Source organism: Balearica regulorum, chromosome 5, assembly GCF_011004875.1.
Source record: "Balearica regulorum gibbericeps isolate bBalReg1 chromosome 5, bBalReg1.pri, whole genome shotgun sequence".
Taxonomy (NCBI): Eukaryota; Metazoa; Chordata; class Aves; order Gruiformes; family Gruidae; genus Balearica; species Balearica regulorum.
Genome location: NC_046188.1, coordinates 17721365 through 17748340, shown reverse-complemented (window position 1 = coordinate 17748340; position 26976 = coordinate 17721365). Strand labels below are relative to the sequence as shown.

Genomic DNA, 26976 nt, shown 5'->3' with positions numbered 1-26976 from the left:
CTGAACTGGCAATTTGTCAGAAGCCAAAGGGCTGCAGCTAATTATTCTGGATTTGCATAGCTTGTGAAACAAAAATAAATGCATGTCCCCATCAGAGGTACTTGTGATGATTTCCACTTCACTGAACATGTTTTCAATCTTACATTCTTCAAACTAAGCCAAACAGTTTTTTCCTGAAAAAGAAGGTAGATGGAGATGTTCTCTCTTTCCCTCACCAGTGTACATAGTGATAAGAAACTGGATACTTCACTGCCTAAAGAACCACCGTCGACTTGCAATTTTAAATTTGGCCCTATGCTAATTTTGGGGATGGAGGGGTGAAATTGAACAAAACCAAGCTTTTATTAGAAAAAAGATCAGAACCAACTTTATCTTTTAAAAACTACCTAAAACCCTTCTTTGCTAGATTCCATTATTAAAAAACAGATTTTTTTAAATTGTCTCATCAGACAACCACTGCATACTTCAGAGGCTGTCTTTCCCTTGAAATGGTGATGAAAGAAATTATTAAAAAATACTTCCATGTAAGCTTTTACTGGCAAGTCACCCCAACACTAGTGCAAGAACTGCTCTGCCTCAGCCTTGCCAGATGCCGCCTGCCCAGTAAGTGCCTGCCAGCCACGGCAGATGGGCTTTGGTCATGTTTGTCACCTGTTCTGAGCACCCTCTGGCCACCAGCTCAAACCACTCCAGCTGAGCAGGCAGCTGCAAGGGGCTGGAAGAGCTGGCAAGAAAAAAGGAGGGGATGACAGGGAGCAACTCGGACACCGAGAAAAGCCCCTGCAGCTCTGACTGCCCTGCCCCTTTGCCTCCCTGTGAAGGTAGGTATGCAACTGCCACAGGAACCACAAGAGTATCCCAATCAGAATAAATGCAGCCTTATGATTAAAGACAGCTGAACTAGTGCTGTCTTTCACTGGAAGAAAGCCAGCAACACCAGGTCTGCTGCCCACCTTCACCTTGCTCTTCCCTTCCCTTTGTGCCCCACAGAACAGGCCGGGGAAGCCCTGACGCGGGGCAGCGCATGGCCCTGCACCCCTGCTCGGACAGCTGCAGCTAGAACTCCTGCCGCACAGGTTTGGCAGCACAGCTCCCAACAGCACTGGGGCTGGTACAGCAACAGGTTCCCTGTAGGAGCCGGGGTACATCCTTCAGTCTTCCCTCCTGCAAAACTGGAACCAGAGCACTTCCTTACCTCACGGGGTACAAACAGGTAAGCACTCTAATTCAAAAAGCACTCTGATTCTGTGGTGATGTCTACTTGAAAAAATTAAGGAAAAGACCTGCCACAAGGTCAGAGATATAGCATTCTGTTAAGAGCCCGTATTTAAAAGCCAGGAAGACATTTAGGGTTTTCTTGCAATATAACACTGGTTTGTGGCTGCCCCACCGACTTGGATTTAAATTGCAGAAAGCAAATCTTGATCCAAAACATTGCCAGATCTTAAAGATGCTGCTACTCAAGAGTTCTGCAACTGCCCACTGGAAAAAAAAGAAATGAGCTAACCAGTTCATACTCCCAAATGTTTGGGTGCGGGCTCAGACTTGTACTGTCTTTGGAAATTCCATAACCTTGAAAGCTTTTTATTTGATTCATCTACTGTACTATCTTTTAAGCCAGCTAGCTTGATGCATGTTACTCAATTGTACTATATAATGGCACACATTTCAGCTCCTGTGCATTGAGTTCACAGTGAATTCTCTTTATGTTAGAATTTAATCAGTATTTCTAAAAAACCAATTATTTATCACCACACAAGTTGAGAAGTTCTTTCTTTGTTTTCAGTGGGATGCTTGAATAATGTCTTACTGCTGGATAAAGGAGCATGCCTGCTTAGCATCCAACTGTGAGTCCTATTCTTCCATTATTTTTCTTTAGAGGATGTGCATGTTTCTCCACTCAATAAAAACAGAAAGCTGGAACCACTCTTTCTGCTGGAACTGAAAGTTTGACACAAGACCAAACACAGAACTTGAAGACAAGTTACAGAATCTTAATTTCTGTCTAGCAGCAGCTGACTGATAATCTCTACAGTGCAATTAGCCTTAAGAAAGCAAAATACAAGAATTTCATTGGTCTAGGTAAATAATAGAGGACCTTCCTAATTTCTCACTGCAGGAAGGAAACAGAGGTCACACAGGTGCTTATTTGAAGACTTCGAAGACTTCCCTTTAGTAATAGGGAGTTCTTTCTTGCTCCTCTGCAACACCTTTGGAAAAGAATAATCCAATGTCTGTTCACAGAAGTCAGCACGTACCAGTCCATCATGCTTGCTACCTGGAAGCCAGTAACTGAACCTTACCTTCTGGGTTACCTTACTCACTACTTACTATTGGAAAGTACGTCTACGTTCAGAAAGTTTTTAGTTTATGTAAAGAAGAAAATAGATAAATAGCCTGTGTATTTTTGGGTTTTAATTTACTTGTTTATTGTCAGGTGTAAGAGCTGGTTTCTCTTGAACAGGATAGGTTCTTTAAAGGAGGAGAAGGGGACACAAATCAAAGAAATGCTGCTGTTTAACACAGGAAAACAATATTCCCTCTGTCAAATAAACTTTGTCCAGCAGATCGACATCAAGACATCCTCCACCTAGAAGCAGGGCTAGCAGGGATGGATCACACAAGGTGACTCAAGCAAAGCTTTCTAGTAATGCTGGATGGAGAAAGAGCCCATTTCTGATACATCCCCTACCAGCCACAAGTACATGCATCAGGATATATGAAGCAACATGAACGTGATAAGCAAGAGGTGATCGTACGCAGCCATCCATCCTGCTCTAGCAGAGCAGCAAGCGTCAGTGTTCGAGGCATGCCTTTGGGGCACAAATTCCCAGAAGGTTAGGCTGACATCTCACCTATGCTGTGAAATTTGAGACTTTTACACAAAGTCCTGTCTAGTTCTGTCCAAATGTTTCCCAGAATGCTCTTCCAATAAAGAAATCCTTTCCAATTATTTTGCATCTATCTGATGACTAGCCATTAAGCTACACAAACATCAGAAGACTACCAGGTAACCCATGAAAGAATAGTAACTTTAATGCACAAGCTAAAATGGAATTTGCCCTCTGCTCAGCTAATCGGTGCATCATTGAATTCATCTCATACAAGCACCTTGCTGCTTAAATGTACAGTGCAAGTGTGAGGCACATATAACAAAAGCAGACATTGGACTGTAATACACTGGGGTATTATTAAAATAACAGTGTCCCCCAGACAGTGACACAATTATAGGCTAGCTTTCTCTCTGTGCTGCTTGTGAAGCTGTGCTTCGCAAATGCTGGTTTGTATTTATCAATCTGGGGACGCTGTTATACAGCTGATAAAAGAGGCTGCTCCTTAGCTCTGAGCAATAGCACGTACAAGTAAGGAAGATGATGCTGCAGTGGTGAAAAGTTAAATTTAGCCAGTAAAGTATATGCCCTTTTTTCCTTGTAATAGCATGCAGTTCTCAGACAACCACACATACCTGAAAGACATACTCTCCAGTTTAACTAGCAATAAAAGCTTCTTAAAGCCTTTTCTGATAGTGGATTCTTTAAAATAACATGGCCTGGTTTTTCAATTATTTTTTTTAAAGTGCTTTTCTCCTACTCCCTGCTGGTGTTGAGAAGCACCTTTTCACATGAGCTTAAGAGCAGCCTCAACTATCAGTGGCTAACACCCTATTTTCCTCCTCTCTCCTCCATCCTCTCTATTGAGAAGGTTTCATCTCTGCTGCTGAGATACGAGAAAACAAGTATGAGGAACACACTGACCACCTTAGAGTGCAAAACGAGCACTAGGTAAGCAAGAGTGAAACATATGACATACAGCTTTCTAAATACACAAATAACCCAAGAGGAAAGAGTATGCTTCCCCTCTGATCTTTTAGGGCTATAGGGCTCTATGTTACAGCTGTCACGGTAACATAATTCCTTTCCCAAGTTGCCATCATCCTTTAAGTAACATCTTGTGTGAAATATGACCATTCAGACCTGGGAAACAACAAGCTCATCTGTAGATGAGCTATAGCTCAAAGGCACTTTAATATAATTTCTCTGCTCACTGGGTTATGAGAACATTCCTTCTGCCATAGTTTTTTTCAAAGGCCAGCTCCTGCTTCTGTTAAGCCTGTCTGTGAATGCAATAGGCACAGACTAACATCACCTAATCAACTATCAGATCTTAGTAATTAACAGACAGAAAAGCCTAATTGCATTCCCACATTCACTAGGGCACCTACTGAGTTAAAACTAGATTGACTCAACACATGCTTCACAAAAGGAGAATCGTCTTTTTTCAAAAACAGTATCCGTAGCAGAGAACTGAATGGAAAAGAAAGAAAAATAATTTTCTTTCGGGTCATGTTCAATGGGTCACGTTGACATCTTCTCATGGTTTAACCCCAGCCAGCAGCTCAGCACCACGCAGCTGCTCGCTCACTTCCCCTCGGCGGGATGGGGGAGAGAATCGGAAGAGTGAAAGTGAGAAAGGTCGTGGGTTGAGATAAAAACAGTTTAATAGGTAAAGCAAAAGCCGCACATGCAAGCAAAGCAAAACAAGGAATTCATTCACCACTTCCCATGGGCAGGCAAGTGTTCAGCCATCTCCAGGAAAGCATGGCTCCATCACACGTAATGGTTACTTGGGAAGACAAACGCCATCACTCCAAATGTCTCTCCCTTCCTTCTTCTTTCCCCAGCTGTATATGCTGAACATGACGCCATATGGTATGGAATATCCCTTTGGTCAGTTGGGGTCAGCTGTCCTGGCTGTGTCTCCTCCCAACTTCTTGTGCACCCCCAGCCTACTTGCTGGTGGGGTGGTGTGAGAAGCAGAAAAGGCCTCGGCTCTGTGTAAGCACTGCTCAGCAGTAACTAAAACATCTCTGTATTACCAACACTGTTTTTCAGCACAAATCAGAAACATAGCTCCATACTAGCTACTGTGAAGAAAATTAAGTCTATCTCAGCTGAAACCTGGACACATCTAAATGACAGCATTTGAAGTCAGTAAACCTTTTTAATAAGAAAATAGAGGGGGAAAAAAACAAACGTAGCTTCTACTCACCTGTACTACTTCTACTCCTCTTTTCCTGGAAAAGAAAAGGAAAAAAAAAAGGAATGGTTAATGTTGGAAACATGGGGAAAATGTAAAAACAAACACTAATGGAAAAGAGTTGCTTTGTACTAGAATGCAAACAATAAAAATCTACACTAATGAACCTGATTCAAGTTCAGGAAGGCACTTGTTCAATTCCATTCCCTGCCTAGGAAGCACTTCAGCAGCTTCTGAATCAAGGCCTCAGAAGTGACCCAAGATGCACGCTAAGCAGCTGCACCGCTGGGACTGACACAACTGCCAGATGAGCAGAGGTAAGAGGGTGATGTTAGGGAGCAAGCATCTCAAATTAGTCAGTTCTACTTTGCTCTTCATTTGTCATCTGCCCTCAGAGTGTGTGAATTGCACCACAGCACATTCCATGTGTTTGACAGATTTTTGATTTTGATCCAAAGATACATGTATAAATGCTAGGGAGAATGAACACAGCACCTTGCAGCCACTTATCCTCTTACAGCCTTGTTCTACCCCCGTTATCTTGGTACACACAATGCTTCCCAGAGCCACACACACACCGAGTAACTTGCATCAGCTGTTCCCTGCTTGAAACCCTTGCCAAGAAACTTTTAATCTGTCCCATGGCTTGCCTTCGCTACAAGCACAAAGATATCCAAGGCTGGCTCCACAGACTAGCCCTACAAACAGAGCAGGGAAGGGGATAAAGAAAGGGTACAGAAACAGGTTAGGTCTGGAAGAAAGAGATTGCCCTGCAGCTGGAGCACCCTGCTCAGATGTGTCATCCTGCTGCAACTCCATCACAGATACATCCCCATAGATCCACTGCTCAAGACAGACAATTCATTCTGGAAGCAGTGTCTGAAAACCACAATTACTTAAAACTCCAGCTGGTGACTGCTCCTGCACTGTGTCAGATGGACCTAACTGTGCTGGCCTCAGCAGAGGCAACAACCGTCGTGTGGCTGTGCCCAAAGAAAAGCTAATAAATTGCACAAGCAGTCACACAAGCAAACAGGTACAGATTCAACCCCATAAAGCAGTATGCTTCGCTGTTCCAGCCAGAGCAAGCATGAACTTACGGGCTGGGATGGGACCCTGTGCGTGCATCAGCCCCCAGTGCTGTGGTTTCCTTTGGGCAGAAAGGGACACGCACCCAGATGTGACCAGGAAGACGGACACAGTGTACCATGATACCCAGTTCTAGATGTCGGGCAGCCTGGATGTGGGGACACTGGAGAGCACAATACCCCATGGTTTAGATGCATCCTTGGACTTCAGTTCAAAGACTTGTAGACACTCTGGCTCCTGCAAGAGCAGTGTTCAAATACTTGGGGTTTGTCAGAAAGGCCCAAGCCTCTGAACACTGCTTTGGCCACAAGGGGAATAGTTCTAGTGATGCTGAATGAAACACCAGGGATAAGAGACTGGAGAGGCCTAAAAATTATACACCAAAATGTTGAGAACTGCAACTGGTAGAGCCAATTTGGGTGGCTCTGTAGAGATGGTCATCTATTCTGCTGATATTAGAATTCAGATTCAGGTACATGCAGCCAGACGATGCTCAGTCATTGCATTTGACAAGTTATCAAGCAAAGCAAACCATTTCTGGTCTGGTCTTGAGAGTAGAACTGAATCCCTGGCACAAAGCCCAGCCATTCCTGCTCCATGCCACCTTCCCAGTATATGCAGGCTATTTAAATGTTATAACCTTCTCCTCACTTTGAAGACATAGGAAATTTAACTTAAAAATCAAAAGCCTCAGCAAGCACAAAACAGGAATCTCTCTTCCTCATTCCCACTAACCCCCTATGTGAAAACCAAAGACCCTTTCTGAGGAGGTCACGGAGCAGGACTGCCTAACTCTGCCCTCAATGCTTTTCTATCTAAGAGCATCTGTGGTGGTGTCCATAGTTGCAACTGCCGCACACTGCTGAATACACAATGGCTCCTCCAGTTTTCTGCCCAATACAGTAAGTCTTTCTTTCGGGAGACCATTACAAAGATGCCCAAAGGGACAGGCGATCAGTCAGCATCTATGACACAAATTGCTCCCTTCTTCCACTTCACCAGTCTGGAGTTGCTCTGGCCTAGAATCAGCATGCACTGCACAGGCACAACAGAGAGCTCGTCATTGCTCAGCAAGGAAATTAAAAAGAAAATGAAACCAAGCACCTCTTGCAGAGAATTTCAAAGCCCTCTTGCAGATAACAGCCTGTAAGCAGTGAGTGATTAATAAACTGCCATTACGTCCTGGGAAGCATTGCTACAGACCACCACCTGAGGCTGCCCAGATGCATTTCAGCTGTGCTTTGAGAAGAAAATATGATTCTTGTAGAAAAAGAGTTAATAGCCGAACAGTTGAAACAATAACTTTCACACAGCTAAGCAAGATAAATAAGAAATATTAGGTGGAGAATGTGTTTTTGTAAATTAGGGCAGCAGCCGCCTACTCAGAAGCATTCTAAGTATTGTGAGCTAAAACTTAAAATAACCAAAGGAGCTACATTTTTGCTGTGTTTGCCCTGGAGTAAACAGAACAACTCAAAACTACCATTGAAATACACCAGGCTTCAGACGGGACTGCTCCAGCGTCTCTTGAAGAGTAAAGGCTGATGGCAAAGGCTGCATTTCTTGACATGCCTGCATACACACTGAATAAGCTTTGTTCTACTTTTGAAGAAGAAAAATATTTGCAAGCTGGTTGCCAAACCCACTTCAGAAGACTTCTGGGCTGATTCTTTCTATGGACTTTGCAAATTTACTGGGACTTACAGAAACTGATTGTGCTGCCCCAACAGAAGGGAAGCTGCCAGACCAGCACACAAGCAGGGAGAGAAGGGGTACCTGCTGTTGGGTATGATGTCACACATGCTAAAAAAGCTATGGGAAGGAGGAAACGATTACCAAGGTTAGCTTGTAGTGCTGGGTCTTCCCCTTTTTCAGAAGGGGGAGGGATGTTTCCCCTTTGGTTACCTGAAACATGAGAACTTTTTATACTTTAATCCAGGGGACCAGAAACCACAGAAGCATGCATATTTTGAGGATTAGTTGATTTGGGACAAATCCTCTACCAAAATAGCTTTTTTGGAAAATAAGTTATTTTAAAAACCAAAGATATCCAAACAACCAGGATGTCAAGCAACCTCACACTCCAGTTCTGGCATTAGCTGATTCTCCGCCTCAAAGATTTCCTAAGCCAGTGAGTGACTCCAGGCTTTTTGGCTGGGCAAGTCACAGCTGCAGGCTCAGGGCAGCAAGACATCCCTTATGCAACCAAGCACGCAATACCATCTAACCACTAACTGCCTCACGTCACATATGAAAGAGCTTGGGGATAGGCATGGAAAGAAAGCTGACCCTACACACGAGAAACTCTAGGACCCTCCAAAAATAGAGAGAACGAAGCAGGCTGTGGTCCACAAGCGATTCCCCAACAGGGGCCTGTCTGTGTGGGACACTCAGTGGAGAAAAGATGGTTGCCAAATAAACTGCTCTGGGAGTCTGACAGAACCATGGACCAGTCACCACTCCTTCAGATGATGCTTAAAAAGCTAGTAAGAAAAATACATCCTACAGCCTTGGTGTATGTTCTTTTGGGCTGTTTCTTTAGCAGAGGACAGGCTTTCTGTTAAGCTATGCTGAGACACGCACTGCAGATGCATTTAATGTACATGAGATTCTATGACAAACTCCTCTCCCAATGCAAAGTACGGATGCTTGCAGGGGTACAGGACTGCAGCTCAGACACAAGCAGAGAACTGCAAATTCTGCAGACAAGCCAGACAAATGAGACAGTTAAAAAAAATTAAGTGAGGAATACAAGAACATGTCCAGGCTATGCAGAATGCTTCCAGAGGTACTAACACCTGTTTCAAAGGTGTTCAAAGGTGCTGACTCCCAGGGGGGCTATTTCACTTGGAGTATTGACCACTGCTCTTGTGTCCCTCATGGTGCTGTCCATGACCCCTCTTTCTTCCCAAGTAGCTTGAAATTGAGCCAAAGCCTACCAGAACAAGGGCTCCTGTTCCCAGCTCACCTGGCTGCCTCCTGATATTGGCAATAGGCTATACAAAACCCACAGCAAGTCTTTTTCTGAGTGGAAAAAAGATCATCATCATTAGCTGTATTTCCCTCCTCCCTCCAAAGAGGCAACACAACTGGGTCAAAGAGAGACTGTGTCCGCCCACTTTCATTGAACAGACGTTTGAAAAATGGTCAGTTCTAAACTATATTCCCAGAGGTTACTATTTTTAAAACACATTTCATTACAAAGACCATCTAGACAGGGATCTTGTACTCCAACCATCAGCCCAGGAGGAAAAAAAAAAAATTACTAGCAAATGTTAGAAAACCTCTGGGAGAAAAGAGAAGGAGAAAAAGTGTTTGAAGGTGATAAAACTAAAAACATAACTTACAGCAAAGCTTCAATGTCTCACACTGGCATAGTATGCCTAAAGCTATGGAAACCTATTCAGGTGCAGCACAAATTACTGACTGGTGCGTCTCATGTTCCCTTCCTTCAGCGTGCAGCTCTGCTGAATCACACACTGCAACATTTAAAGGAAAACCAGAAATGTTTAAGCAACTGCTGCATTAGCCTGCAATACCGAATAAAACCCAGAAGCTTGTTATGACTATATATAGTTCTGTACCTGAAGTCAGTGAACAACTCTTCTGGATAATGCAAGCCTCACCATACGCAACAGTAATTAAAATAATTACCATGCAAATTGACTTCTTGTTTAAGTTAGAATGATGCATGGATTTAGAGAAGGATTCAATATCAAGTTATTAAAAGCATATTAATCAGTGTTTTGGAACTGATGTTTTACCACAGCCTCAAAGTATGTAGAATGTTTAGCTTTTGGGGCTGGGTTTGGATTATTTAACATCTAAAGTAAACAGCTTGGACTAATTCCCCACAGCATCTAAGACCTGAACATCATAGTGAATGACAGTTAAAAGAGAAAATGACTATCAGGTCATGTATGATAGCCATGGTTAAATTAAGTAACACACTTTTGCTGTCTGAGTGACAGATTGAAAAATGCCAAACAGAACTTACAATTTCAAAAGTAAAGGGCAATCTTTATCTCTGTTTTAACAGCCTAAGAAGCTATTAGTGCACACAGTGAAGTTCATTTTCTCAGATAGGAGAATATTTTACCTCCAAAATTTCCCATGTAAAAAAGTGGCTAATAATAGTAATAATGTATTTCTTTGATGCAATGCTTCCACACACCACAAATTCCCACAACACACACAAACATTCACTAGCATCTTACAGCAAGGACCAGCTAGAAATCCACTAACCCCTTATCCTGCAAGACCAATGACAAACTGAAGCATCCAACATCATGACTTCAGAGGTTCAAGTAGCAGAGAGGAAAAAGCCACAAAGGAAAAGAATCAGACACTGTAAACAGTAACTACAGGAAATAAACTGCCTTTAGTCACAAAAAGTTTCAGTAATGGTTTAATGAAATATTACAAGACTACTAATTTCACCATTAAACAATAGGTATTGTAGAAATAAAATCTGTAAATCCCAAGTAATAAGAGCCATAAAGTCATTAAAAATAGCTTGAAAGGATCTGTTTTCTTTTTAAACTAGGCATTTAAGATGGATCAGTGCTGCTGAGCTCTGCCAGACTCTTTTCTTGGAACTAGTGACCCCAGGTTCTGGGAGCCCATACTTGCTGCTTTCCCACCAGGGACACAAAACCTTTAACCATGGTCTTTCAAGAAAAAAAACTGAAGGGCCATCAGTGGGAAGAAGGAATGATTAACAGCTGCAGAGAAAAAGTTTTAGAGGCAATGAGCTATTCATCCTACAAGACATTCAGAGACATATTTAGTACCTGATGACAATTATAAGCAATTGGGCAAGGTTCAGACATCAGCCATAAGCTTACACCACCAGACATTATCAGATCCAGTTACCAGCTATGGCAGCCAGCCACACCATGTGATCTCTTCATAAACTTATTAAAAACCATCTTTAAACCAAGCTGGTTTGGCACTGTGTCTTCCATTACAGGACATTAACTTCCCAAAGGTCAGAGTCCTTCAAATTTGCAGGCTAAATTGTTCCAGCATCATCCTTTGGCTTCAATAAACTGCCTGCTTCCTTAAGCACTGCAAACAGCACGCACCTCCTCTCTGCTCCCAGCTCCCTTTGTCTCCCCACAACCCCAGCCACCCCAGTGCTAATACAACCCACTGCAAAAAGCAAACACATGACCCATCCCTTTCAAAAGTCTTTCTAAGGTCACAAGGTCACAAGGCACAAGACAGAGAGACCTGAGAAGAGGCAGCAGAATCACAAGGCAGAAGACAGTATCCCTTCTGGGGACAGATATGGTATTTATCCTAAATATATGTGTATTAAACTCTTACTGCAGAAGCTATTAGAGGCTTTGAGAAACACATGAACACATTTACATTTTACAAACAAAATGAGCAATAACCTCACGCTAATAGGTTTATAATCTGAAGGATGCTTAATATTGCGTACTTGCTCTCCAGTGCCATGATATGTCCAGTTAGCTGTCACACTGAAGCAGAAGTTGTCTGCATGTGTTGATAAAACTTCTTGGTGCTATAGCCATAAAACACTAATATTTTATTCTCTGAAATCCAGCTTCCAAAAATTTGCATTTTATATCATTCTTAGCAACTCTCATCATGTATTAATTTAAGCCAGCAGTTAGAAATTATTAGTGTCTTTTTCTCTTAAATCACAGAATAAGTCACTAGTCAGCAAGAAAAATTTTACAACCTTCCATTTTTCAGTGTCAGTGGAGCTCTAGAAATGCAGATCTTCATCAAGGGAATCTTCACACAACTTAGGCAAGAAGGGAAATCCCCTATTCACCAAGATGTACATTAGTTAGCAGATTGGTATTTTGTTTACTTCTGACTTTCCAGATACTGCCAAATTGCAGGAAAAACTATTTCCCATTTCTTAACATCTATTATGGTGAAGTAAGAAGGCAGAAGTAGTAGTCTTCTCGACTTCTCCAGTACTAAGTTGTAATGTAAGGCAAATAAAACCATACTGAAAGACTTGCCATGAAAAGCTACCTACAGTGAAGCTGAAAGGAGAACTCACATTGAGTCAATGGATGAAGATTAGATCAGTGTCAGTTCTGGATAGCACTGCTAGAACTGCACCAGTCTGAAAGCTAATGGGAAATGGATACTTCCACTTCTCCCCTGCGCCAATGGTGGGTCCAACAAGCAGACATGGTTTTTCAGTTTTCCAGACGACACAAATTAACAGGAGTTCATTTTCCATATTTAATCCCACCAAGCCCATGCCAACACTCCAAGCAATGGGTCCACATCCCAAACAACACAAAGCAATACTACACTTCTCCCTCACTGGCAGCTCTCTGAAACCTGTTTCATCACCTTTTTCGTTTCAAATAAAAGAACACTCTATGTGCTCAGAAAGCACAATGTAATGGTATGCAACTGTGCAAAATGGGATTAGAAAGGGCTGCCAGAACAATGCCATTTTAAGTTAACAATGAATTAGGATAGTCATTCACTAGCAGTCAAATGAAACAGCACTAAATGTAAAGAAACACTCAGTGACCCTGCTGACAGTTAACTGGAGATACTTACTATCAAGAAATAACCTGAAGCTCCTGTGCCTATAGCTAACAGATTCCTTACGCCGAAACTCCTAAAAGGCCATACAGACACGGGCACGCTCAGCTACAAAAGTGCTCCCCCACGAAGCATCACCATCTTGGGAATCTCCTTGTCACAGCAGGTAGAGCTGGCAGCACACAAATCCTGCAATGACAGACTGATACAGCTTTACATTTATACTGTATGCCAGCTGCATTTTGATGCCCTTCAGTAAGCTTTGTCCAGCGATATGCAGAATTCCTCCTACCTTTGCACAGGTCTTTCTAACTTTATGCTCAGACAGTTCTCAAACCAAACTAGCTAACAGTATTAGTCAAATGCCTGTTCTCATAGGCTGAGATACCATTGCATCTACAGTCAACTGAAGTACCGCTCCTCCAAACTCTGTAATTATGTTGGCCTCCACATTGCTTCTGAGCAGCATCAACTCTTGAACAGAGAGGTTTACCAATAAATCCTTGAACTGCATCAGACAAGATAATCAAGCATCCTGCCTGTCTGCCTCCTTTCAAAGACCACATCTTTTGCAACAGGAACTAAGAATTAACAAGTGCTGAAGCAATGCATAGACAGTTGAATCAACATACATCTCTGCTTCTGCCTGCCTACGTACCTACAAACCTATCTAGAAACTGGAGCCTCGCCTAGCTTTAAACTCCTCAGCTCAGGTACTAAGACCTACTTCCTTGTGGCAGCACACAGCTTAGTGCAGACTGCAGTGCTCACTTGAGGGATGTAGCCAGCTTCTGGGTTTTGCAGCCAAACTTTTATTTTTCACTCTCAAAATCCCCTGAACTGGTTTGTTTAAAGCAATCTCACTGGTATCTTCTTGTACTACAGTCAAACCTAGACTGAACCGTAGACTCATTCTGACTGGAAACGAAAAACAGGATGAGAAGGGCAGAGCAGAGGTAATAAGAGAATAGATCTTTTTGTCCCAACACTGGCAAGGCTGTAAAGGTGAGTGGGGAAAAAACTGGTTCACCCCACATCCGTACTGGAAGGCCAACAAAATCAGGTTGCTCTTACAGATATCGACGTAGGAGGAAAGCAGCTCTCAGAAGTAAAAGATTTAAGCCAGATGCAAGCAAGCCTTGGTTTATTCTGGGGTTTCCTTTAGGGTCCTGTCTCACTGTTCATTGTGACCCACCATAAAGCTACTTACTGTTCAGCACCAGTTTTAATCTTTAACTTATGTACACCAAGGTTAGTAAAACCTGCACACATATTTTATAGAGAGCTTTCTCTCAGAATTGTAACAACTGCCAATGCCCCTTTATTAAAACTGCTGCCTCCCATGTTTTGGTTAATCAAATATATTTGAGGTTTCTGTGGCTTTTATAAGGCAAGATGAGGTTTACGTAGGGACAGCATGCTTTTTCCCCTTCATTTGAACAATACAGAATCACAACGTACATTGAGAATGTTGTTTCAGTAGTGATTTTAGACTTAAGCACTATCAATCAGATTCAGACATCAAATGATTCTTCTCTACTATTGCAGATAAGCCATCCAAATCACAAATATTGGTTTACCAGTATTAATGCAAATGGCTGTTATCAGCTACCAAGCAAGGTTGAAGAAACAATACAGGGATTTGGGCTGATAATATAAATCTAGCTATATTTACCTATCTATGTATCTTACTATAGCTATCCATCTAGAGAGAGGGATCTTCAGATTAAATATACTTACATCATGACCTATAAGCCTTCCCAAAGCCCCCCTGTTCTATTTGGACAGTGAGAATTCAGATTGAAGAAGTGCAACACATCTGGTGAGCTAACCAATGTGCGTAACTATTGACAGCAATTGTCTTTTTTTTGGAAGAGGAAAGAGGAAGAACAGAAAAGACAAAACGTGAACTGGTTTGGTCTCTCAAGCTCATAGAACAATTATAGGTACCCAACCTGTTTTAGCCTACAGTAAGCAGACATTCTGAAAGTGCTTGACAATTGCCCTCTGAGAATCTGCCCCCTTCAGGACTTCTCTTAGTTTTAGGTTATCTGCCATAGTCAACTTTAACAATCTCGTTGTTGGAGCTTGCACACAACTACCTGGCAAAAGCACACAGAAAAGGAAACCGTATTAGAAATAATAATTTACCAGAACCATTATCCACAGTTTAACTAGACCGCAATCCCTCTAGGCAGTGCATTTGTAAAGCATCCCACACCATCAACCTGGAGAACTACTACCGCACTCTGAGGTTCTAGCAATGCAAATCAACTCTGACAGCAAAAAATTATTCAAGAAAAGTGTGTCTTCTTCAAGACTCTGAAAGGTTTGCAGAAAGCTTGCGAGTCTCCTACCAAGCTGGTGTTCAGCATATTAAGACCACTTTGAGGCATTTGTTGTAACAACGTGGAGGTTTTGAAGAAGAAATTATCATAATCCTCAAAATCACAAGAATGAACTAAGAATATCTGGAGGGGAATCTCTTCCTACAAATATCTTTCTACAACATGCATAGGTATGGCAAGCCAACCTAGAAAGCCCTCTGTGTCTCCTAGATCCTCACACGCTAATCAAAGCTCTGAATTGAGTTTCTTAAACAAAGTCATTAAAAAAAAAGAAGGTACTTAAAGTAGACTTATGCATAGGCTAGAAACTGCCGCTTCCACACCTCTCCCTCTGCCCTCATCCCATCATTTCTCTCCAGCATGCTACAGGTGCTCCGTTTACTTTCACAAGTAATGGATACCTGGATTTTATTTTTATTTTATCTGGATACCTGCCTTTTACCCAAATAAAAGCACTCTAGTGGCTTGCCTTGACATTCTCAGAGGGAGCTTCAGCTGCTTTCATCTTCAACATAAGCATGCTGCACAAAGCCCATCAGTCCAGTATGGCCACTGAGACAAGGCTCTGCTGGGCCCCAGGGCAGTATTGCAGGTCTCTTGCACACAGCATCAGAGAATGAAAGCACATCTCCACTCTGCTAAAACCAAGGGGCGCAGTGAGAAGAGCACATCTGCCAAGCCAGCTTTCATCTAGAAATGGCTTTTAATCCACTAACCCTAAAACCATATGCTGTACATCTACTGCAACTTTCCAAGACTTTGGCAAACAGCCTTAAATAAACCTTTGGGGAGTTTTTATAGAGGCCAGACACCCATCAAGACATGCATGAGAAACGTGTAATACACAATTATTTTTTTTTTTTCTTTCACATCTTGGATCTCTAAAAGAGACTGGGCATTTTTTTGGCAGAAATTAGAGACGTATTTAAGTTCAGCAACTTGCCATGCAAAATGAGTTTATTCATCTCCAGCCAGGCTTCAACTAAGATATATAGGTGTCTGGGGCTTTTTCCCTTCATGCAAAACTTCATTATACAAACAAGTGAAAGTTAACACGAGAAACTTAACATGTCTGCTCACTGAAGAAACCTGACTGCAACTCCCCCACCCCCCATCATAAGGGATGGCCCTAATGTTTTGGCACTGTACAAGTCAGACACCAAGTCTCCCTCAATTTTCATTAGTCTTGAGAGCACTTGTGATTTCTTATCTCCTACATTCACCAAGTGACCATTGTTTGCATATGCAAGAAACAAATTTTCCTCTTCATTTACAGAACCAGAGTCAGCCATAAATGTCAGACATAACTGACAGCAAGAGTCTATGCCGAGAAGTTTCTGTGGCCAGCTATACACACTGTCACAGATACCACTCCAATGCTTCATCAGATTAAAAGGACATCCATGGAAAGGTTTAGCATGAAATAATTACATAAGAGATGTTCCTAGAAATCTTTTCTCCGCAAACTCTACATCAGTTTAGGCTCATGTAACTCATCCAAGTCAGTTCCTCTGTTTTCTTTGCTCCCTTTGAGATGCATTTCAAGCTTCAGCCTGTAGTTTAAGGCACTTATGAATGCAGCTGTTCTTTTAAAGAGGAGTGGTTGATTAAGCCCCAAATAAAAAGCTGGCTAAAAGCAGTTCCAGTATCATCTGAAACTGGGTTTCACCTTTATTTTGCTATGAAGCTCCCCCTCAAACACTGTATGTTTGAAATACAGAATAGAAAACAGAATCTGAAAAGTGCAGTTCTGCAGCCTAGTACCCTATTTGAGAAGAAAGAGATGTTCAGCAGTAAATACATTGCACAAATTAATGTGAATTGGACTGCTTTTCTCCATTTGAACAGATTCAGATGCCAATACCAATAACGGGACTTTCCTTCCCTGCAACTGACTCTTCTGCTTGAGTTTACGTCAACATAGATCAAAGAAATTATTTTACTTTATTTGGAAGCCTCATTAGAGAGGCTTGCAATAAAACGAAAGCTTGGCTTCCAACAAACCATGATCATACCGTTTCAAAATACTCTGCTTATTGATACGTGGCCAACTTCACTAAGAAGCAATAGGATAGAGCATTTGACAGTGCTGCAGTGAATCATCTTGGTGATCTGCACAAGTTACACATGATCCTGGAAATCAAATAAAACATCTGCAACATGCAATATTTGAGTATGGTCTTACAAGAAAAAAGGATATAGATAGAGACACAGCAAATTAGCAAGTGTTTTTTATTATACAGCATACAGAATAATATTAATAGCTGATGTGAACATTACAAAGAGGGAACAAAAAAAACCAAACGCAAACAAACAACAAAAAACCCCCCCCACAAACCTACAATCTCACACACCCTGCGCAAAAACCCTACCAAAAGGTTCAGAGAAGAGAATAGTGTTTTCCATTGGTCTCGTTGGATGGCACTGCAGTTTGAGGAGTTGGAAATCCAAGACATGGAACAAGGTACTGTTGCCAACCTTTTAATATCAAGGTCATTAAGATTCATAGAAATACACCAAAAGCTTTGGGCAGGGATGGACACAGGATTGTTACACATGGGAGCAGCCAAGGTCAGAAAGCGCAAATTTGAGCCTGGAGCACAGATTAGAGAGTGAGACAAAAAGTCTCCATCACTCACTCATGATAGCTTCCTTCTGCACCTGAAAAGGGCAAAACATTATCTCTGAGAAATCTCCACCCCAGCTGGTGAAAATTCCCTGTCCCAGTGTGTAGACCACTTCAGAGAACAGCATCTATACACGTGTTACAAGCACATCTATTTTGTCAGGCATTTTATCTGCTTTACATTACTCTGAAGTTTGCTGTTAAAGATTAAAATTCTCCTTATTTCTTCCAGTCCATAGGCTTCTTGCTTTAAGCAGTAGCATATGGATAGGTCTGCCAGAACACCCATTTTCTTGTTTGCTTCAGTGGATTATTTACAGTGCAGTAAGAGGAAAAAAATCCCACTGTTATAAATCATAAAAACACAACTACTGCCCTCCATAAGGTAAAGTGAATAACAAAGACAGCTCTTCAACGTAAATCCTGTTTGCTTACAACAGATTTAGAGCATCCCATCTCTCTGAACCAAACAAATATTTTTTTCTGATCAGGTTCAGCCCTTCTGCAGGCACCACTTTTTCCAAAAGGTCACCTTCAAAGCTCTGCCTTGGGCCAAGAACCACAACATGTGCCTTGCTGTCTCCAACACTCCTGACCTTCCACAGCACACCTTGCTACTAATTTCTTACAGACACACTGGGGTACATGCACACAGAGTGCTCTAATTAACCCTGCCCTTTTTTTTTCATAACTTATCCTAGACAGCAGCTGTTATACCCATCATTTCCCATCAGTGACTGAGCACGTGTTTTAAGACTACAACTTTCCCAAATTTGGCCAGGGCACACAGGAGCTGATATGCAACCCCCAGAATGCTATTACATTTTCTAAGCAGACTCTGTCATAGCCCAGATTCGGACCTGCTGGGAGGTCTGCTACACTGCATAACTGGAAGAACCAGACAATTTCTTGGGCCTCCTCAGATTTTCTAGAAGCTGCCTCAACAAGCTAAATCATAGTGGAACTCTGTTACTCATACCCTCACATTCTCCCTCTCAGAAGAAAAGCCTAAGGCCAACAGTTCAGCTGAATCTTTTATAGTTGTTTCCCTTCACGGACTTACCTAGATTCTGCGGTACCTGCCCCTCCTCATTACAACACTGGTGTGATCACAACATGCTGATGAGTTTATAAGATAACCTAAATCCCTCTTACAGGGGGGAAAAAAGAAGCTAAATTTCTATTCTAATCTACCAAATTACCATTGTCCTTATCATTGCTAAGGAGGCGGATGTATAAACAGCTGATCCAGCTTTTGAGTAGGAGCTAGAAAGGCAGACACAAAGGCACAGTAGCAGCTAGTTGTTTTCCTCTGGGTTATTTTTGTCCAGCTCCACCCTGAAACTCACTCTTCAATCCCAATAATTGGCAGCAACTAATTAGAAGGAAAAATGCAAACAGTTTATTAAATGTTTGATTAAACGTTGATTACATTTTTGATTAAACATGATCACAGAACAAACCTCCCTTGGACAAGCGTACTCATTTTCTCTTGCTCACTTCTTTTGTTTGTAGACATAAGAGAAGAACTGTGGTGATGATACTATACCACACACTAGGATTTCAAGCCTATAGGTGAACGCACAGCACAAGGCAAGGAGGTGATGATTCCTCTGCTGTTTCAGGTTGCTTTCCACATCATCGGATGCACGCTGCTAACTCCCCTGTTCCCTCTTTAGGGCTTTCACATTTGACTGGGGGGTGTCATATGCAGGATCAGCTCAAAGATAGTGCCAGAATTACATCACAGGTTAATTGGAGATACAATCAGCATAAAAGAAAGGGACTTACAGAAACTTATACAACTTTCAAATTGCTGTAAATCTGAAATATGTACAAGGACTCGAAGAATCATTATACATGGGGGAAAAAAATCCATGTTAAATAACAGCTTGAAATGATGTTGAAAATTCTGGATGCCTCAGACAGATCCTTGAACTACATCTGCTGAGGAGAGTGATTTTTGTTCATCCCATTTGCTGTCACTCAAGACAAGAGCTATCAAGAAACAGTTAATGAAAATAACTGAACCACGTAATACTGTTAGGATTTTACACAGAGAGAAATGTACACATTTAACTCTCAATCTCTTGGTAAATCAAAATAATATTTGCTCATAATATTTTCAGGTATTCCTGTTTGCAAAGGCAAAAGAAAATCCTTGACCAAAAGTCTGCTTTTACACCCCACTAGCACATCTATCTGCAACAGCAGGATTTCTTATTCCAAGAAGTCCTTTTCCCAGGCAGCAATGTTTTCACAGCTCTTTGCACATCAGATCCCTGCAGTCAGCCGTGTTTCATAAAGGAGGCGGCTGCTCCACACCCAGCTTTACGTAACCCCCTTGCACGCAGTTGCTCAGCCTCACTGACTTCACCCTCACACTGGGAGGGTATTATCTGCCTACTTGGACTTACAGGGTTTTGTCCGTGGTCAGTACACAGTCCAAGGTGCCACAGTAAACTGCAAAATACACCGGCATCACCTTAGGGGCAGGAGCAAAAACGTTCCTCTTCAAAATCTTCCCAGTCCTCAGGAACAATAAAGTTGTGATGGTTATAAAACGATAATCAAAACCTTGCGAAAGCTGCACTCTAAGAGGCCATAAACTGTCGTTATCTTATTTGGACTACACCCTTACATCTCAATGAAATACTACATCACCCCTAATTATTTTCTCTAATTAGTTTCCAGATAAAAGTAAAACCTTGCCAGGATAATTTTTTTTTTTTTTTTTTTAATTTGAACACCTGAATTTTTTCCTTCACCTGAATTCTAGCACCACCATCCACATGCAGAAGTCTTCCTCCAGCCTGGCTTGCATGTCTCCGTACCACTGCCCCAAGGTGGACAACAGACAAACACCACCCCAATCCCACAGGCAGCTCTCAGACCTGCAAGGCTGCAGACCACCCAGTGCCCTGCACCCCTCCACAAAGCACAGCTAACCAACAGCCCAACATCATCGGTCTGACAGTATTCAAGGCCAGCCTTCATTCTGCAGCAGAACTCTCTCCCTAGACCTGGCTTCTAGATAAGACCAGATTCCGTATAAAGTATTAAAGTGCAAATTTTCTGAGCCAACAAAAAGCACTGGCCTGCATACCAGTCAGACATAATGCCAACAGTTCCGATTACTAATTTCAGGTGAGCTTCAGGAGAGCCCCAGGGTGCTTTTAAACCACAGACCCTGCTTACATAGGTACACTACAGTTTTATTTATATCCTTGTCTTACTTCAGGATATTCAGTCGGAAGTGATGCCGGAAAGATAACACAGACCATTTTGTTATTATTTTATTCCACTGTTTTCACATTGTGGTGTTCTCCTTAGAAAAATGCTAGTAAGGTTATAACTAGACTTTTTTGGAAAGGCTTTCCCTGGTGAAAAATAATTTCTCTACTCACATCCCTAGGAAAAAAAAAGGCCTACAGACAATTAGGAAATAAAAGAAAAATCTAAAACTGCATTTTTGGCCATTTAAGGCTATGAACTGGGAAAGAATGAACAAGTCCTCATGTGAAAACAAAATGAAATTTTAATATTGTTAAAAGCAGGAACTTTCCTCTTTTTCAACTATTTGTAAGATATTTCACTGTAACCAAGATCCTAACCCACAAAGTCTTGTGTCCTACCTGAAAATAAACTGCTTACAGGTGCTTCTAAAGATAACCTCCATGATAACCTTGCCATTAAACTCTTCCCTCTGCCCATACACAAGAGAACTACAGAGAACACAGTACCAAAGATCAAGTTTCTTTCCATTTCTTCCTCAAATTTTTAGGATTGCTCAAGACGCACTTATCTGCCTCTATCCACCTACAGCCATACAGATCTTGTGCTGTAATTTAATGGCACCAAGCCAAACATCACCAGTCTTGCACCTTTCTCGTAGTGTAAGTAGGCACGGCATGCTTACGCTGTCAAGTATCAAACATCAACACTGATGATGGACGTGCTAGGAGAATACATGCAACAAGCTGTGGATGAAGCTTGCCATTACAGACACTTCACACAGCACTACTGCTTCTTACCTCCTACCTGGGTTTTGCAGAGATGCTGTGTGAGCTCTTCTTTGTAAGGTGCTGCCACTTGAGATGTAAGGTGCAGGTCTGCTGCTATATCAGACAGCTGCAAGATTAACGCTGCCGGCTTCTATCCTAGGTAAGATCCCAGGAGAACCAAAACAGATTTTACTGAAACCACTTTCATGAGGCAGAACTATATGTTAAATCCTCTGGTTTTTTATCATCTCTCAATGTAGGTCCTTATCAAAATAGTCAAGCAAAGGCATTATAGTGCCATGCTGCTTTACCTTGGGCAGCAGCAATCTTTCTCTGTTGCCGATTCCACGACACTAAAAGCAAAAGCAAAATCCCTGTAAGTCACTTAATACTTGTACAGAGAGATTAACTGGACTTGTCTGGAAATGAGCCTTACTTGGGAAACTACTCTTCCCACATGCACACATTATGATCACATGAAAAGTTGCACACTATCCATCAACTCTTCCACTTGTTATATACCTTTTACATAAATGTGCAACAGATGATAGTTACTTCCCAGTAATTAAGCCACAAAGAAGATTTCCAAGGTGCTCTTGAACAACTAGCTTAGGAGATTTTCCAAGAACTGACATCATAACATAACTGAAGCTACAGAGCATTACTCTAAAGTGGCCAAGCTGTTCCTCTGGAAGTTCTCCTTTGTAACAGGGGTTTGTATTTGTTCCATAAGCCCAGATCCAAAGGTGTTTTTAAAGAGCTAAAGTTAGAACTCGATTTTTCAATGTAGAGGTTTCCTATGAAATGTGTTTCAAATGAGTCCCATCAGTGCCTCAATCAGAACACGTCCCAAGGACAGGAGGCCAGGACTATAACCTCTGCCTCTCACGCTGGCCCTCAGTATTCCAGCTGATGCTCTTTACCCTCCCACCAACCTCACTGCTCTCTCACTTAAACACTCCTTGGAGCAGTGAGGCTTCCACTAGCTACATCCCACAGGCTCAGGCTCAGGCTCAACGGTTATCCTGACCACTTCTACATCTCACTCCAAAAGGCCCATCTATCCTATGCTCCTTTTGTGTGGAAAGAATTTCTCTTCAGTCCTTCCACATTCATCCCACAGTATCCACTGCTTTCATCTGTTATCAGAAACCTTGAACGTGACATCTGCTCATTTTGGGACCCAAAGACAGTGGGCTAAAGAATCCTCAGCCTTCCCAGTCCTTGCCTGAGAGGGTGCTGCAACCAGCCCAGCCACACGCTCTCTCCAGGGATACAAAACAAGGTGGCAGCTGTGGTCCTGCCCTTTCTGTCATCCATGGCAGGGTAGTCTGGGAGGAAAGAGAAAAGCATCTGCTAGGGACCATCGCATCTTTCATACCCAAGTCAAGCAATAGTGAGCTTCTGGATGCCAGTGATAATTTTGGACATTGTCTGCAGAACCCACCTTAAAATACTAAGCTGCTTCTAAAGCAAATTAACTGCTCCTTCCCCCTGTTTTTCACTTGGGAGTGTTTAGATTACACTCAACTGCTAGGATGCGATCCAGGCAGTGGTTCATTGCTATATCCTCACCTGTAAAGGCAGACCAAAACAACTGCCTGTGCTGCTGCTTGATCACTTGAAAGAAGTATTCTGCTATTTCTCAAGCATCATTTCAGAAGACACATCAAATGACTCAATTTTTCAGAAAATAAATACGCAGCCTTAAAATCTCCTAAGAGATCCAGGGCCTCAGTTAGAAGGGAGAAAAAATAGTTTCTTGGTACAATAGAACAGCAGCTTCCTTTAGAAAAAAGGCTGCAGAGCGTACCTGATCTTTTAGTTTTTAAATAAGCATTACAAAACCAAGCTGCTAGCCACTTCTGATACAACCCTCAGCCAATCATTCAAGTCTTTCAGTTTATTACAAGTAAAATTGTATCTAATAAACACAAAGGAGTAAAGACTTCCTGAAGAGCCAGTCCCAGTAAATAACCTGCAGATGTGAAAGAAAATGAATCACTTCTCAGAAGTGATTTATTTTTATTTTTTTTTAGTTCTCAGCTAGATGAATAAGTTACATAGGACCTTCTTAGATAAGCTGCTATAAGAATAATAAAAGACTTGCTTTTTTAGAGGTTTTTCCCCCAAAGTTCCCGTGTTAGGTAAACTGTTTCAGCACTAAATGAAAAACAAACCAAAAAACACCCAAAACATTAGACACCTCCCATTACCTCAGCAGGTTTAGGCTCAAGCTCAAATTTATTTGTAGCTTGCAGATTTTTCGTTTTCCTGTTTCATCAGGTTTTGTGTGCATTTGGAAAATGGCAACTATTCGCTCTATCTACAGAGTTACAAGGGCCTTCCTGGAACTCAGGCACCCACACAAGAAGCAGAGAAAAACATAAGCAAGAAAACAACCCTTATCACTATCATTGTCTCTTCTGGACTGGATCATTACATAGCCTCCTGGCTCCTTCTCTCCTCTTTGCTTTTCAAATGATAGTTTCATTTTCACCACAAATTAAAATGACCAAGTTAGGAAAGTCAATGCAAGAAGATGAAATTTTAGCTTGGCAAAAGACAAATAATCACTTACTCTGTATATGATAAACTGCAAATATTTACTGGTTAAATAGCTCAGAGAGAGAACAGCAGTTAAGAGAGCTAAAATTCTTAAAATATGTTGGGCTTCTCAACAACTGGGTTCAATAATATTTCTTTTATAGAAATCACCAATGAGGAGCAGACAAATTTTAAGAACTTGAATTTTTAATTTTGAATCATGCCTTGGATCAGACAGATGTGAATTAAGAGCTGCTGACAAATATAAAGATAAAGTAATAAACACTTTGGCTCTCCTTTGAGGTCCAATGATCTATGAGCAATTTGCAGTCAGTTCAGTCACACAACAGTATTGTGATGGGTTTTTATTATTTCTGCATTTGACAGGTTGAAAAAGTATTATATTGGGAAATTCACTGATTTGCTTAAGTTACAATGAAGCCTACTACAGAGCCAAAAGCCAACCGTATTTTGTCTGCCAGGCCAATGCCCGATTCAAGAGACTTTTCTCTATTCTCTCTCTTGGATCAGACAGTATTCCTTGATTTGGAAACTTGATTTGTACAACCCCCACCCAAGTGAATACATGGAATACATCAAGATTTAAACATGTTTCAATTGTTTGGAGCTCATCTACGTACTATGACTTTACTCATATTTCAAAGCTGTCTGGGCAGCGTACTTCAAAAATCCCTCCTAGTCAAACTGCACATTTACAGTACAGCAGGAAAGAGCCACCTCTCAGGTTTTTTTGAGGCTGCCCTTGCAGGAATGTCTCTGAGTTCCTGAGCTAGTGTAGGTGTCCAACACTGCCATCAGACATTTTGAATAAACAATTTAATTTCCTGAAGTGTTGGAGGGGAGGAAAAAAGCCAGGGAAAGAATTTTCACATTCAAAGACATATAGAGAACGGAAAAAACACAGTTAACCCTTTAATAGTTTTTATTTCCTCAAAAGGAAGTCAAGTTTTACTGAAAAAGAATCTTCAGCCCTGTTCTGATAGAACACTTCAACAAGTATCCCCTGGAAGCCAAAAGTGACTGCTGAAAACACTCACCCAGTCATTACTGTTTTAAAGACTGAAAAATATTTAATCAAATACACTTTCCAGCACCAGCCTTCCTTTACTGTAGTATTAAGAGCACTGCTAGGCTGCTCCATTCTGCCTGGATCAGCCCCAAACAACTGGCAATCCACTTAGATTTAATGGGAGAGGGAATGGGGAGATTTTACACGGACCATGTGCATCTTCCAGAAACAAACATTTTGTGTTTCAGGTTTCACTACCAGCAGCAGGAAATGTGCTAAAAATCTATTCTTACAGGGAGCTTTCACACCCACATATCAGTCAACATAAGAAAAGGTGGCAGCAGCCTAACAAGTAACAGGAAACTCAAATACTATACTCAGTCCTACAAAACCATTTCAAATTACCCTACCGGATACTTCACTAGGCCAAGCAGGCATTCAGAGTACTTTCAATGGCATCGTGGTTGCATGTTTTAATTACTACCTACCACGCTTTTGATTCTTGGCCATCAATTGTTATCAAGCCATTGCATCTTTTAAGTGCCTGCTTTCAGTAGTTAAGGTGCAACAAAGCAAGAACAAACCAGCAAAAGAAATCCATGTGTTGATCCCAGGTTTGCCACTGAACTTATGCCGCTGAACAAGTTCAATTCCCATCCCTGTCTCCCAGGCTTTCCATTAAAAAAAAAAATCTGAACACCAGGTATGTCCAGTTCCCAAGGAATCAAGCTACAGAGATGTCCAACAGCTTCAGAGGGAGCTGCATAAGGCCAGTGTCTACAAGCGTGCTCAACTCTCACCAAGGTCAAGAAAACTCAGCACCTTAACAAGTAGGAGCTTGTGAGAATCTCAGCCTAATTTATATGCAAGGATTACTATTTTAGGAATAAGCACTAGTACAAAGAACTTGAACCCCATATAACTTGTCTACAGAACAACAGATTTCAAGATCTTGATCTTACACATCAGGAAACAGCTTTGCCCCAGAAGAAATCTGTGGTAAAGCTGCCTTAGAATAAATTACTTTGTTTCCAAATTCTTTGCTGAAGCTACAAACCAAGCATTTTAATTAAGGTCTCCTAATTGCAGTCAGTGTAATTTGGGGTAGGGGGCAGGGAGGAAACATGCTTTTCCACAGTCCACTGGTACCAAAGCTGACAGAGAAAAAACCAAAAGTAACTTTAAAAATACACATTAGCTGTAGTAAATGCTCTACCCATGTTCTCTGGTTTCAGAAACACATTTTTCTGCTTGAAGAAAGCTCTCATGTCTGGTTCTACAGACTTTTTCACAATGGCAAACAGGAGAAACTAAGAACAAGGGAAAATCTGGGAACTTATTTGTTAACATACGAAGAGCCACAGCACGTCACACTGAAGGTCCAACCTACTCTGCCTCGGCTGTGGCTATTCTCTTTGTTCTACAGCCAAGGACACAAAAGAAGCATCCCCAAATACTGTTTTTCTTCAGTGATCTCTTGCAATCAGAGCTGCACTGTTTCATTGCCACTGCAGAGGAAAACTTGCCAAAAAGGAATTGGATTAAGCATTATTTTTTTAATGGATTATTCGAGACAAATGAGAGATCAAAACACAGCACAAAAATATTGTGCCAACCCCCACCCAAACAATACCTATTGTGTGCCAAGATGCTGCACTACGCTGATCAGGAAACTGCTTAACACAGTAGCACAAAAATAAGAAAAAAGTTTTATTCAAAAAGCTAGTGGTTGGCACAGTATGCATG

At 41.6% G+C, this 26976-nt stretch overlaps 1 protein-coding gene across 5 annotated transcripts in view; it reads right to left on the bottom strand.

Moving 5' to 3' along the window:
* Positions 1 to 26976, bottom strand: part of ITPK1 (inositol-tetrakisphosphate 1-kinase) — a 154576-nt gene that overhangs the window by 114519 nt on the left and 13081 nt on the right. For 4 of the 5 annotated variants that reach the window (XM_075753666.1, XM_075753667.1, XM_075753669.1 and 1 more), the window contains one exon: positions 5050 to 5074. In XM_075753666.1, the coding sequence (XP_075609781.1) occupies positions 5050 to 5074 (25 nt within the window). Of the gene's footprint in view, positions 1 to 5049; positions 5075 to 9473; positions 9606 to 26976 lie in introns of those variants that run through there. The other variant, XM_075753670.1, reaches the window with a different exon arrangement.